This window comes from Oreochromis niloticus, linkage group LG23 (genome assembly GCF_001858045.2).
Source record: "Oreochromis niloticus isolate F11D_XX linkage group LG23, O_niloticus_UMD_NMBU, whole genome shotgun sequence".
NCBI classification, from domain to species: Eukaryota; Metazoa; Chordata; class Actinopteri; order Cichliformes; family Cichlidae; genus Oreochromis; species Oreochromis niloticus.
Window position 1 is genome coordinate 32258281 of NC_031986.2, and position 13126 is coordinate 32271406.

A 13126-nucleotide genomic window follows, 5' to 3' on the forward strand; every position below is an offset into this window, starting at 1 on the left:
ATTATAGTTAGTGCTAGATTATCTGTGTAGGTTCTCAGTCATCCAGGTCATCTCTTAAGATTAGGGCTTGATCAGGTGACCCTGAACCATCCCTCAGTTATGCTGCTATAAAGACTCAGCTACTGGGGGACTTCTTATACACTAAGCCTACCTTCTCCACTTCCCTCTTTACATTCCTCCGCCTCCTTCTTTTTTTTTAACTTTTGTCTTTTTTCCTCCATACAACCCCCAAATACTACTCATATGTAATAATCTGAGTTTTCGTTTTTCTCTCAGATATTGTAGGCTCTTGGCCCTACTAAAGCGCTGTGAGGTGGCTGTTGTTCAAATGAAATAAATATTAGGCATAAATGAAGGAAATTTCTGCAATTTAAAGAAAAAACAACTTGCATCAATTTTATTTTAATGTTACTGATGTTACTGATATTTTATTAACGTTATCATTTTTATTTTAAAATACAGATACAAATCTATGTTGAAAAAGTAACTGATGAGAGTTTAATTCATTATTATTATTATTTTAAATTTTGTGGTTATGAATCCGACCACAGCAGCACAGTAGCACGGTGGTAGCACGGTTGCCTCACAGCAAGAAGGTCCTGAGTTCAGTTCCACCATCAGTGTGGAGTTTCTTCTCCCCGTGTTTGTGTGGGTTCTCCCCGGGTACTCCGGCTTCCTCCTACAGTCCAAAGACATGCAGTTAGTGGGGATAGGTTAACTGATTAATCTTAATTGCCCATAGGTGTGAATGTTGCCTGTGTCTCTATGTGTTAGCACTGCAACAGACTGGTGATCTATCCAGGGTGTACCCAGCTGGGATAGGCTCCAGCACCCCCCGCGACCCTGAAAAAGGATAAGCGGAAGCGAATGGATGGATGAATCTAATGACTTACATGTCTATTCCAACATCTATATTATAATTATGGACAACATATTTCTTTAACACCCTCCCAGGTCATGCAGGTTGACTCATACTAAGGACACTGATTTTGACAAGCTTGGTAGTCAGCCTTGCTGATAGTTAAGGTTTAAAGGGTCAAACCTCCTCGACAGAGTGGTAGCTAAAACTCTGACCGATGCCCATCAATGATGGCCATGATCTCTAAATCAAACAAACAGCAATGACAACATGGGAATCATATAAACCCATGCTTAGGTGTTATTGAATGACCTGCTGAGGTGACTCATAATAACGAATCAATACCAAAGAACTGGGCTTGGTGTAATTGTTTCAACAGTATCCACCTTAATTATCTTTGTTAAAAAGTCAACAAAACTTGTCTAGTCACATTCTCAAGACTATTGCGCTGGCATCTTTTGCTGAATGTTTAAGCGTCACCTTAAACAAAAGTCACAGAAAGTTTGCATCATTATTTGTTACACACCATGTGACTTTATAAGCATTTAGACACACCAAGCCATCTCTGACATCACAGAGCCAACACCTATGAATGTAGAAAAAAGCTGACATTCATTGTAGTCGGTCAGGAACATCTATCATAGTTCTGTACAGTGTGAATGAGACTGGATATCACTTATATGGTCATCTCAGGCCCATGGCTCTGGCTGTGAATAGAGAACCCTTGTCCACCTGCGCTTCACGTCTTCTGTTTGGAGGGGGCAACCAATCAGAAGAAAATTGATTTATATTGACAGGCTGTGATGGGCTGCACCAAGATCCAGTATAAAAATTCTACTCTAATAGAATTGCTGAATAAAAACAAAGCTGACGATAACAAATGTACATCCTGATTTAGTAATGGCATCTAAGGAAAATTGTGTAATTCAAGACCTGACAAGATAAGAAAATGTACAGATAAACTTGAATTTCTCTCAGAAAACAAAAATAGGACTGCAGAGGAACAGCAGCATAGCACAGAGAAATACTGCACTGCTGAATTTGCCAAAGCTAATCCATAAACACAGTGAAAGAGTTAAGAAAACTTTATTGCAGGCTTTTCACAAAGGTCAATACCTTAAGTATGCAAAGCTACATCTGGACGAGTGGTTTTGGAAACAGGTGCTATGAACAAATTAAGTTAAGAAACTGATACTGAAAAGCAGTTAGTTTCTGAAATAGGACAGTGATATAAAGAACTCTCAAAATATATTAGGAACTACTTAAAGCAGTGGAATAATGATTAATGTGGTAAAATTATGAACAATAGTTATATTATTAATTATTAATTATACACTAATAATTATCTTGCATTCTTAAGCCTACTTAACAAATGGCAGATAGTACCACCAGCAGTGTGCACTAAAAGTCTTTATTGTGCAGCAAAACTGTCCTATCAGTATTTTACTATATTTGATGTTTTTGTTGCATATTACCATTGTTTATAGTTTAATATACAGATATACATCATATCCCTTAAGCTATTCAAACAATTGTAGGGTTTCTCTCCGTAATCCCAACAGTCTTGTTGTCGTCTTTCTGGCTATGCATTTTTCAGCTTACCTGGCAATGTTTCGTTTCTGTAGCTTTAGAAGCTGAATAAACGTATTACTGCAGATTTTGGCAAATATTTTCACTGCGAATATTTCACTGTTATCTGTAAAATCTAAAGCTGTCAGATATTTGTAATGAAATAAGTAAGTATAGATAATATTCGCTCTGTTTTCTAGCAGAACAGGCAGTAACCTAAAACTGAATTGAATTGAAAGTTGTTGTTTTTTTTAAATGTTTTATTCTGCTGCAAGATTCATCCATAGTTTGACCCCACAGATAAAAACACAAAAGATTTTCTCTATTGTCTGAGCTTTACAAAGTGTTACATTATATTTTCCCCTTAGATTATAACTCGTCTCTAGAGAACATCTTCTGTATATTTGCTGGTAACAGGCTATTCCATGTTTCATACAGTACTTGTGCAGTATGATATTTAACAACTCTCATAAATTTGAACAAGTTTGATTTCAAAAATAATATTTTATTGTGTTCTTGAAACTTTACCTGCTTGACAATTCTTAAGGGCCATTTTTGAAGTTGTGTGTAACACCTCTGCACAGTAATTTAAATATGGAAATACATGAAGTGAACTACTGAGTTTATGATTCAGTAGATGCTTTTCTTTACTCATGACTGAAATAGTTCTTGATAGTCTGATTGTACATGATTTATTTAAGGTTTCCAGCTGATTTTGTGGTCTAAAAGTACACCAAGAAATTTAATCTGACATTTATGTCCAGTGTTATTTATCAGAATATTTGTATCAGCTACAAATAAAATGAGAACAGTATCTGAAGATCTACATCAGGAGTGTCAAACAAAAGACAGAATTGGCACAACAAAGACTCAAATCTGAGCCTCTGGATAGCTTTGGAAAAAAGAAGGAGAAGATAAATTTTGGACTTTTAATTGTAAGTTTTGCAGCTTCTCCTACTAATAATGACCTTCCCCACAGCCATTCATACTACCATTAAGTAATCATTAGGTAATCAATAAACAATTAAATGACAGAAAAGTCCTGTTTTTATAATCTACTATAAAAATTTCTGTTTTTGTTTATTTTTAGAATGGACCAATGGTAAAAAACCAAAAACCAAAGAAACAATAGAATATTGTCTGTGAAGTAACAAAAACATTCTCTTTTACTTTTCCTGTAATTTTACACATTTGTTTCTCACAAATGTAAATCATGCTGACACATTTCTTTCATTTACTACAGCAGCATTTCTTTGTCATGTAGAAAAACTACACCTTTTCTTTTTCTGAATGTGTAGTTGAACTTCTTTACTCTGACAGCAGTGTGGCCCACTGCCTCAGGTTAGTTTGACATCCCTGCTCACATACAGTTTTGAATCCAATACTGACCTCTGTGGGACTCCACAAGCAATGTTCAATCATTTTAATTATGCTATCCTGTCTCCACAAATTGTTCCTTAATATTTTGTGCTTAGTTATAAATGTATTCAGTCTGTCAATGAAGAGTTTATTCCCGTATTTTAGATATTTGTATGAGTAGAGAATTTGTGGTGTCTGTCTCTGGATTTATACAGGGCTAACTGCTCTCACTTATATCATAAAGAGTTGAAAAAACAAACCAAATGTTTAGAGGTCTTAGTTCACAGGGTTACCCAAAAATAAACTGGCATCATTATTTGAAAGTTTGGTCATATTTAATATCTGTTATACTGTTTAATTTTTAATATCTGTTACACACACACAGTTAATTTTGATGTTTTATTGTTTTCAATTTCTGCTCATTTTTTATAATATGGCGTATAAAGAAACAGCACAAACTGTAGCTTCAGACAAATCCGAGGCTTCAGATCTACCAGACTAATTTCATCACACATGATGGGCACTGTGATGAGGCCCAGGGCTTCTTGCAGATAATGAACACAGATCAAAGTGTGGAACATGGGAAAGTCATCAGGTTCAGATTGCATTCTTTGTCTTTCTATTAGCAGATCATTTTTATCTTTCCATTTATGTTTTGCATCAAATAAAATGTTGTTTTAAATGAACAAAAATCAGAAAAACACCATCAGAGCTTCTCTCCAAAAAGAAGCAAGGATGAATGACGGCCTCTTGTTGAGACGTTAAGCAGATACAGTTATGTCTACGACTATTTATACAGTGACACAGTTTTTGTCATTCTGGTTTTATACAGTCTCTCATTTTCAGAGACTCAGAAGTATTTGGACAAATAGCATAATTCTAAATAATGATGTGACCCCAGCAAGGACCCAAGACACTCAGCATGCTTGTGACCGTGTGTTTATTTACAAAATGTGCGTCTCTGCATCCCTCAGTCCCTTTAACCCTTCCCTCAAATAGATGCTGCTGTATTAAATCCCTCTATCCCTTCAGTACCATTCAGACTTCCAGCTGTCTTCACCTGTCCTCCCTTCCTCCAGGTCCCGACGTCACTGAAATAGGGAGAGTGTAATTACTGAATTGCTTCCAGCTGCCCTGCCAGTCTCCCTGGCACTGCCCCTTGAGCCCACTGGACCACCCGACCTCTGCAGCGGAGCCGCAGACCACACCTCCGCCACAAATACTTTCTAATAATCATGGTCAATTACTCCCTGAAGTCTACAACATTTCCAGATGCCATGGTGATCATCTTGACCCTGCTTGTATAAACAAAATAGCTTCATTTGCATTTAGGTTTTCAATTATGAATTTGAAATACAGGGAAACTGATCATTATGGCCAGGACTGTAGCTGGTTATATGCAAAGGTCATAGTGGTTCAACTGTCAGTTGTCATCGTTCCCATTAAAAGCACCAGTTCTCTTTGGGCACCGTCTGCTTTAAAATATTAAAGTCCTGCATTAAAACACAACATATCATAGCAGGAAATACATCTTAGATAAAAAATAAATTATTTTAAACATGAAAAGTGTCAGTGTTATTTGAATGTCTGTGTTTGTTAAGACTTGAAATACCAGATGATAGGTACACATTTTCATATTACGAAAATAATTTGCACATTACATTCAAATACATTCATGTGGAAAAGTTTTCACAGGGCTGTCTGCAGTCCTGTGAGAAAAAAGGAAATTATTAGCTCACAAAACCACCTTCAGCAGCAAGTAATCATTTTCTGTATGTCTTTATCAGTCATATCACTGTTCTTCTTTGAAATGATGCGTCAGTTCGTTCAGGTTAGGTTCGTGGCCATTCGTTTATGGACAGCTCTCCTAAGGTTCTGCCACAGTATTTGACACCCTAATTTTTTTCTTTTTCTGGTCTTCAGAAAAAGTTGTAGCCAAGCTTTATGTTGCGGACAGATCCGTTCTAGAATATTTTAGTGTTGTCATGAACTAGTCTGAATCTAAATTCAAAGATCAGACTCAAAGATCAGCGGCGATTGGCAGCTTTACAGAGTTCATTGAATGGTAGTGAGTTATTAACTGGCAACAGGTAAGTGACGGGGAAGAGTGGCTTCACTACAGGGATGCACAGGAGCTCTGCTGCAGAGCAGAGAGGGAGTTAACTGCAGTCCAGGCGGAGGAATTGATTATTGCGGAGCTTATGAATATTTCAGACAGTCTTACTTGTTAGGATGGTAAATTGAAGCTTAGGAGGAGCACTTTGTCAGCAGGAGAAAATCAAGGAGTGTCAGAGAGGTGCAAAAGGGGTCGTGATCAGGTAGGTTGTGAATGGCTAATACCTTTCCTTTGCAAGTAGCAGAGAAAAAACAAGCTAGAGCAGGCAAAAGTTGCTGGAGGTGTCCACAGTCCACAAGTGAGTTGTGTACCAAACAAACAGGGTTCCAGGAATGAGTCTGGTCTAAAAAGGGGGATAGAGAAACAGGTTTAACAGGCAAAGAGCACTGAAACAAACTAGTAACGGAAGAAGGCTTCCTGTCACCATGCTGGCAAGAGGACTGGGGAACCCTTTAGCTTTAATATAGCCAACAATTGATTTCTCCATTCAGAATAGCTGTGGGACGGAGGGCTCAAACAGGAACACTCCTCCCAGTGGAGGAGGGGAATCAGCAGGTACACAGAAGAGTTCATGGATGACTCAGTGACTCCGAAGTGCCCGAGTCCTGTGACTGCAGAACAAACCCAGATGTCAGCACCACTATGCTGACAGTTGGTCTGAGGCGTTGATAGTTTGTGTTTTGTTTTTGCTTAAATGACGTGTCGTGCTTCATGGCCAGGTGTCTCCACTGTGATTCTACCTGTCCAAAGGACATTGTTTCAGAAGAATTTGCTGAGTCGTCCATTCCTGGGAGGGACTACCATGTGCCATGAGTCTGACCTGACTGCTCCAGACCAGCAAAGTGCCAAAACCTCTGCTTTCATAGAGGTGCTCCCGCTTACTGATGATCAGTTAATCGATTGCATTTGATTAGTAACCCATAGCCTCTCCTTATCCCCATCATTCCTCATTCCAAACAGGATTTCTGTTATCAATACTTGAACTTCAGCATAATCATTATTTCTGCGGTGCGTTGGTACACCCTTTGCTTTATGATAAACACACATTCAGTTCAAATGCGTGCATATACATCAGATGTAATGATAGAATCTATCAAAGCATTTTTAAAGCATGATGCAACGTTGTTTGGGATTTTTGAGAGAGAACAGTAGGGGGAGCGCCACTACAATAAAAAAAAAAAAGTCCTTGTCCTTACCTCGTATAGTTTTTGTCTTTAAAATGGGCTTACCAGACATTGGACCGCGGTGCAAAGTGCCCATTGTCCTGATGTAATTCAGATCTGAGGCATTTAAAGACTTATAGATTAGACGGGATGGTTAAATAGGATAACACACACACACACTCTCTCACACATACACACATAACGTGTTCGGAGAACTGTGTTACTAAATTTGTATCACTTAGAAGTTTACAGTGAAGTCTATTTACATCACCTACGGGTCAGACTTTAGCCCAAACTTAAATAATGTCAGTTTCGCTTTGTGGGTCAAATCAGACCAAACTAATGATATAAAACACTTCTTATTATCGACTTTGACTCTTGGCGCAAATCCCCATTTACTTTTTGCAACATTACTCTTGTATAAGATATATTCCGACTGATGAGTTTCTTCGTGTCCATCCCCGAAAGCCATTTAAAGTAGAAGAAAGCATATCTTGGCTCTCCTGCCTACGGTCCTTAGCCACATTTGAACCAATGGCAGGACAGACGGCTCTGCCGTAGCCAATGATAAACCGCTGTTGAGTGCGCACTCGTTTGGCTGACGACGACCATGGAGCGGAGTAGTGTCCTCTTCGGCGTTTCAAACTTTTAGCGTTTAGTTTCATTTCGGGCAGAACGGTAAGTTCAAAACAGCTTTTGAGCAGATTTTCTTTTTTTTCACTCGTGTGGCGACTTTTTCGGATCTAATTCTCGGTTAAGATAATTAACTTCGCTTCGGTTCTGGAATCCACTGAGTTCAGTTTCTCATCAAGAAAACAAACCTCACCTTAACCATTCCTCATGCTTTTCCCGAAAGCTTTTCTGGCTTAAAGTGTTGCTGTAAACGCGGTTTACGTCTTGGTGAGAGTTTTGGGCCCCACATGAAGCGCAAAATCGGTGCGCCGTCGGTTCTTTTCGTATGTTAGGCCGTCTTTTGTGCCAACCTGCACAAAAGACGGTAAAAATAAATGGTTTGGGTCAGTATTACTTTATGGTCTTCTGTATGTCAGCGTAATGTGGTACATTTGTTATGAATGAGCCTCAGGTGTGCGCAAACAGCTTCGCAACTTTGCAGTTAAAGGAAGCTGTTTGGACTGTTTTTGTTTGTTTTTTGTTTTTTAAGCCCACATAGTTTGTCCTTTAGAATAAAGAAAATATTTGATCAGTGGGAGTTTTTGTGTTAATGTTTGTTGCTTTCTGAATTTGCAGGAGCGTTTCCCTGAGCTGGAATGGGGGAGATAGAAGGTTCATACAGGGTCCTGCAGACCCCTGGCACAAGACTGGGAGCCCAGTTCAATGCTGGGATCAGCACTCTGGAGCCGGGCCAGAGTCTCAGTGGCAACATGGTCAACAGGAGCATAAGCCAAGGGAGAGGAATACAGATCCGTGTGCAGGGGCTGGACGACTCTCAGGAGTTCTTTGATGTAGAAGTAGGTTCTACTGTGTGTGGTTCGTGCAACCTCGTTTATTTACTTTAAATATGTCTGCAGATTGCTCCACAAAAGGCTCCGTCTTACCTTGGAGGCCTTGGTCACCCTGGTTTGTTTGTGTGTGTGTGTCTGTGCGCGCGTGTGTGTGTGTCTTGGTGACAGCTGCCACATGGCTTTGGTGCTGAAATCCCTTCCTCTTTAAGGCTTCTTATTGGGGCAACTTAGTGTAACTCAGCAGGGCGCCTCTTGGTTTCTTGGCTGTGATTTCTGCTCCAGGTCCAACTGGTAGTAGTTCTCTTTACTGTCCCTAAGGCTCGACTTCCAAAGGAGTAGATATTAAAAGTTAGGAGTCTGGTCTTTCTGTTTTTTAATTTATTTATTTTTTTTTGGGGGGGGGGTTAAGAAGTATAAATTTTACAGAAGCATTTGGTTACTCACACAGTCATCACATACAGTGTATAAATCCTGGCTAAATATACTTGCTTTTGTTTTCTTCTTTTCATTGGAATTACTTTAGAGAAGTTGATCCCATTTAAATAGTGGCTGTTGAACAAACTTTGAGATCCATGTTGTGGCTCTGCTTTGCCATGTCTACTTGCCAAATTGCAGCAGGAGTCACTGAGAAGGCCAATAGGAAGCAATAAGGAAGCCACTCTATCAGAGCATGCTTCCTGGCTTTTTATGTGAAGGGGAAAAAAATCTAAGTAGAGTCTGTACAATGATTAAATGCTCAATTCAGTGGCTGGTTGATGGTGAAGTGTAATAAAAAGACCTGGCAGCTGCTAATTGTGTTCAAATAGGTTTGTATATTTATACTTTCCTGTGTGTATCCTAAATCCTTGTGTAGCCACAACAGTAGCAGTTCAGGAGTACTGCTGAGGCAGACGTTTCATAATCTTATGCACCATATGTTGTCTCAAAGTCTTAAGCTAATAGAGCGTAACAGACATATGTTAAACTTGCATGGAAGCAGGCCTGTGTGCTGTTCAGTCTGAAGAAAATTTAATTGGTTTTAAGAAAATGTTGTTCTGAGTTCTGACAGGCTGGCTGAGGTCTGAGTTCAGTGCGGCTCTGCACGTGGTGTTGATAGGTGGCAGACCGAAATACATGGCTGCAAAAAGAGAATGACGGCAGTGCTGTTGTCAAGCAGACTGGAGTTTACCAGGAACAAGATGGCCTCTGAGAGGCTCTGTTGTTCACTGCTTAATATTTCTGTTCATTCATTGTGAGGAGTCGTGGGCTGGTGGGTGAATAGTTTTTATCCTTGTGTACTGAACGCATCAGAAATGTGTGCTCAGTTTGTGCTCTATCATTTATTGTTTTTGTGCCTATCTGTCCACAGTCACTTCAAAGAGAACTGATTGAGCCAGCACAACTTTTCCTATGCTTTTAATTATATTTTTTCTCCCTCGTGGAGTCCGTGTGCAAAAATAGATACGAAATTGCAGTGTGGAATGTTTGCCATGGTTGTGGCCTTCAAGTAACTGCCTCCCCTCATTGTGGCGTTTTGGTTGCTCAGCTGCCCAAATATCTTGTGTACAGTCTCCATCACCTGCCATTTACTGCCCCTCTTACTGTACAGTGAAGCAAAAATACACTTCACTCAAAATTACACACAGGAAAGCCACAAGGGATTCATCCATTGTGCAAATTTTCTTGATATAGATGCTCTTATTTTCTGCTTTGTTTTTGGTGGTTTTTCTCTGAGTCAGGGGGGGATAAATATATGGGAACTATTTTGGAGTATTTCTGCTTTGCATTGCTTTTAAAATGTAGATGCCACAAAATTTATGGGTTTTTGACATCTTATGACTACAATATTCTGCTGGTAGATTGGTGCAGTCCTAGAATAACCGCTGTCATTCTCCATATTCATTTCTTTACTGTTAAATCACATCTTTCATCCTTTGTGATAACTCTGAACTGTGAAATCATATTGCGTGCGAAGGTGTGTGTGTATTTCTGGCCATATAATGTCTTTAGCCTGGACCTCAGGCAGTCGAATCAGATCAGAGAGTCTTTGATCTGCTGGCCTTCTTCTGCTGCAGTTACCTGACATGGGTCATCATCAGCAGACATTTGCTTGCACGACTCTTGTCCACAGGCCCCTCCCACAGCCAGCCAGCACGGGAGAAAGCTCAGCCTTGTGGTTTCTGGACAGGGAGGCTGGGCCAGCGGGGCAGGGGAAACACAGGCCTCTTTTATCCAGCACAGCCAGCCCCTTTGCTGGCCTTAACTTCCAGCTTAAGACTTGCAAAAAAAAGAAAAAGGTGGCAGAGAGTGGGTTGTGGAACCTAGCTGTGTGAAAATGCGTTTATAGTCAGGGTGCTGGTGGGAGGGAATCCAGGCAGGCTTTGCTTTAGTGTTAGCAAACAAGCACATAAATAGCAAGGTTGACAACCAAGAGGGGCAGTTCAGAGGGAGCAGTCATGGCCAGTACAAAGTTTGAGCCGAGGTGGTGGGGGAGGGGGGACACAGTCAGGAGTGAAGCCCTGCCGAAAGTTGGGCTGAGGAATTCCAAACCCCCCCTGGCCTGTCCCTGAAATCACATTTGGACTAACTAGATAACTCAAACAGTGCAATTCAACCGTGATGTGTGCTTTAAAGTCCTGTTTCATCTGTGAGCCGTTCTTGCAACGATGCAGTCAGTGTGAAATGCAACAAAGTGTTTAATTATCCTTTAAAATGGATGGTTTACACTAAAGTTAACAATACACAATTTTCCTCTGGCCCAGAGTGTTATTTATTCAGATTGTCATTTCTTTAGAGACATTTTTACACGGATTTTTAATGAATAATTTGTGTGTTTAACAATTCAGATGAATAAATGGCACTACAATCCAGAGGGGGGGGGGAAACACAGATTTTCATTTATTTATTTAAATTGTGTGGAAGTTTCTGGCATTAACAAGAGATTGCAAGATCGAGACACATGGCACTCTTGTAGAGGAAAAACACTTTAAAACTTTATTTTGGGAGCAAAAAAAAGCTTAAAAAGCAAAGATTTTTAAGGGTTTTTTTTCCCATCTGATCTCACTAGTGATTCTATGCATGCAGTTTTTATGTTGCGTGATGTTTGAAATTAAAGTCAATTTAGATAATGGTTTGAAATGGCTAGCTAAATAAGTGCCTGGAAGTGCTATAAGATGGCTGCCCAGTGGAAAGACTTGTTTCCAGAAGGAATTTGGATAAAGTAATATCAGAGTGGTGTATCTGAGTTTATCTGTGGTCAGTTTATCATCTGTGGCGTCAGTTACGCGGACATCCTCACAAAAGCGGTAATCTTGTTCTTCATACCAAATACAGGCTGAGAAGCATTCGGCTCTCATCCCCACAAAGCACTCGCGCTACCCCACTGTGTACTGAAGTGGCTAAACTATCTAATGGCTGTGCCTTGAAGGACTTCTTGTTAAATACCTCAAACAACTCCTCTCTGCTTTTACTGTTATGGTAATCTTTCTTGCTGCAGGGAGTAATTTACTACCACCTAAGGAGGATCCACCTATTGAGATTTCTTTCTTTTTTTTCTTTTTTTTTTTTCTCCCCTCATGTTTTAAAAGCCAAGCCGAGGCTGTAAATTATCTGGGTTACACAGGTGACTTGAGCAGAAGGCACTCTGTAAAACATCTGATCCCGATTACCACCTTCCAGAGTTGATTTCCCAACAAACAACATGATTGCCAGCTGTCCACGGGCGTGTCCTAAAGCCAGGCAGCGAGAAGAAGGGAAATTGCCATTCAGTTATAAAATCCACTGAAGAACCTGTTTAACGTCAAAATGTATACCACCGTGAAAAATGACAGCGTACCTCCCACTGTGGCAAATGCAAGCCCCAACACACCCCTGCTGTCAGTGGGAGGTTCTGCTAGAGCCCTCTGCCTTTCACCGTGATCTTTAGACCATGTTTAACCTGTCATGCAAGGTACAACCAATCCCTGCATTTTTGAATTGCACCTGTATTTTTTTTTTTTCATTTTCCCCCCTTGAAATTCTCTGTGCATGAGAAAGGCAGTCCTCTCCTATAGCAGGCTGTTTTTTAAACTTCTACTTGTACTCACCCCTGCTCCCAGCGCATACACACAAACAAGGAGAGATTTGTCTCCCAGAGAAACATCTGTTTGCCATAATCCCCCGCTGCTTTTGGAGCTTGATTGGGTGACCCATTGACCTGCCTTAATGTTGGCGTGGAGATGAGACTGTGGTCCACACCACAAGTAGGGTGTGAACAAACTCGGCATGATCTCGCTGTCACATCGCAGATGTGACTGAACTTAAGATGCCAGGAGGGCTTCTGCGGTGCCGCCCGTGGGTTTATGACACATTAGCGGCAGAGGAGAACTGATAAATTACATTCAAAGGTGGAGCTAAACAGCAAAGTAAATTTGGATTTCTTTTAATCAGTTCGGCCAATTTTGGTAGTATGTTCTCATGCTTTCAAAAGATATTTATATCTAGAAACGGGGCCGGATATGTGGTGATGCCCAAGCCATTTAGTTTCGACTCCGTCTTCCGTGTCAGAGGCCTTCACAGGTCGGTGCAATTGTTTCTTATCTCTGACTCAGAAAACTCAAATAGCGTGTTTCTTTTAAAG

At 40.2% G+C, this 13126-nt stretch overlaps 1 protein-coding gene across 2 annotated transcripts in view; it reads left to right on the plus strand.

Moving 5' to 3' along the window:
* The first annotated feature begins 7587 nt into the window (after positions 1-7587).
* The window catches only part of farp2 (FERM, RhoGEF and pleckstrin domain protein 2), a 30941-nt gene continuing 25402 nt past the window's right edge, over positions 7588-13126 (plus strand). For both annotated transcript variants that reach the window (XM_005451179.4, XM_019351833.2), the window contains exons 1-2: positions 7588-7744; positions 8315-8535. In XM_005451179.4, coding sequence (XP_005451236.1) covers positions 8335-8535 — 201 coding nt within the window. In that variant the 5' untranslated portion in view covers positions 7588-7744; positions 8315-8334. The remainder of the gene's footprint in view (positions 7745-8314; positions 8536-13126) is intronic.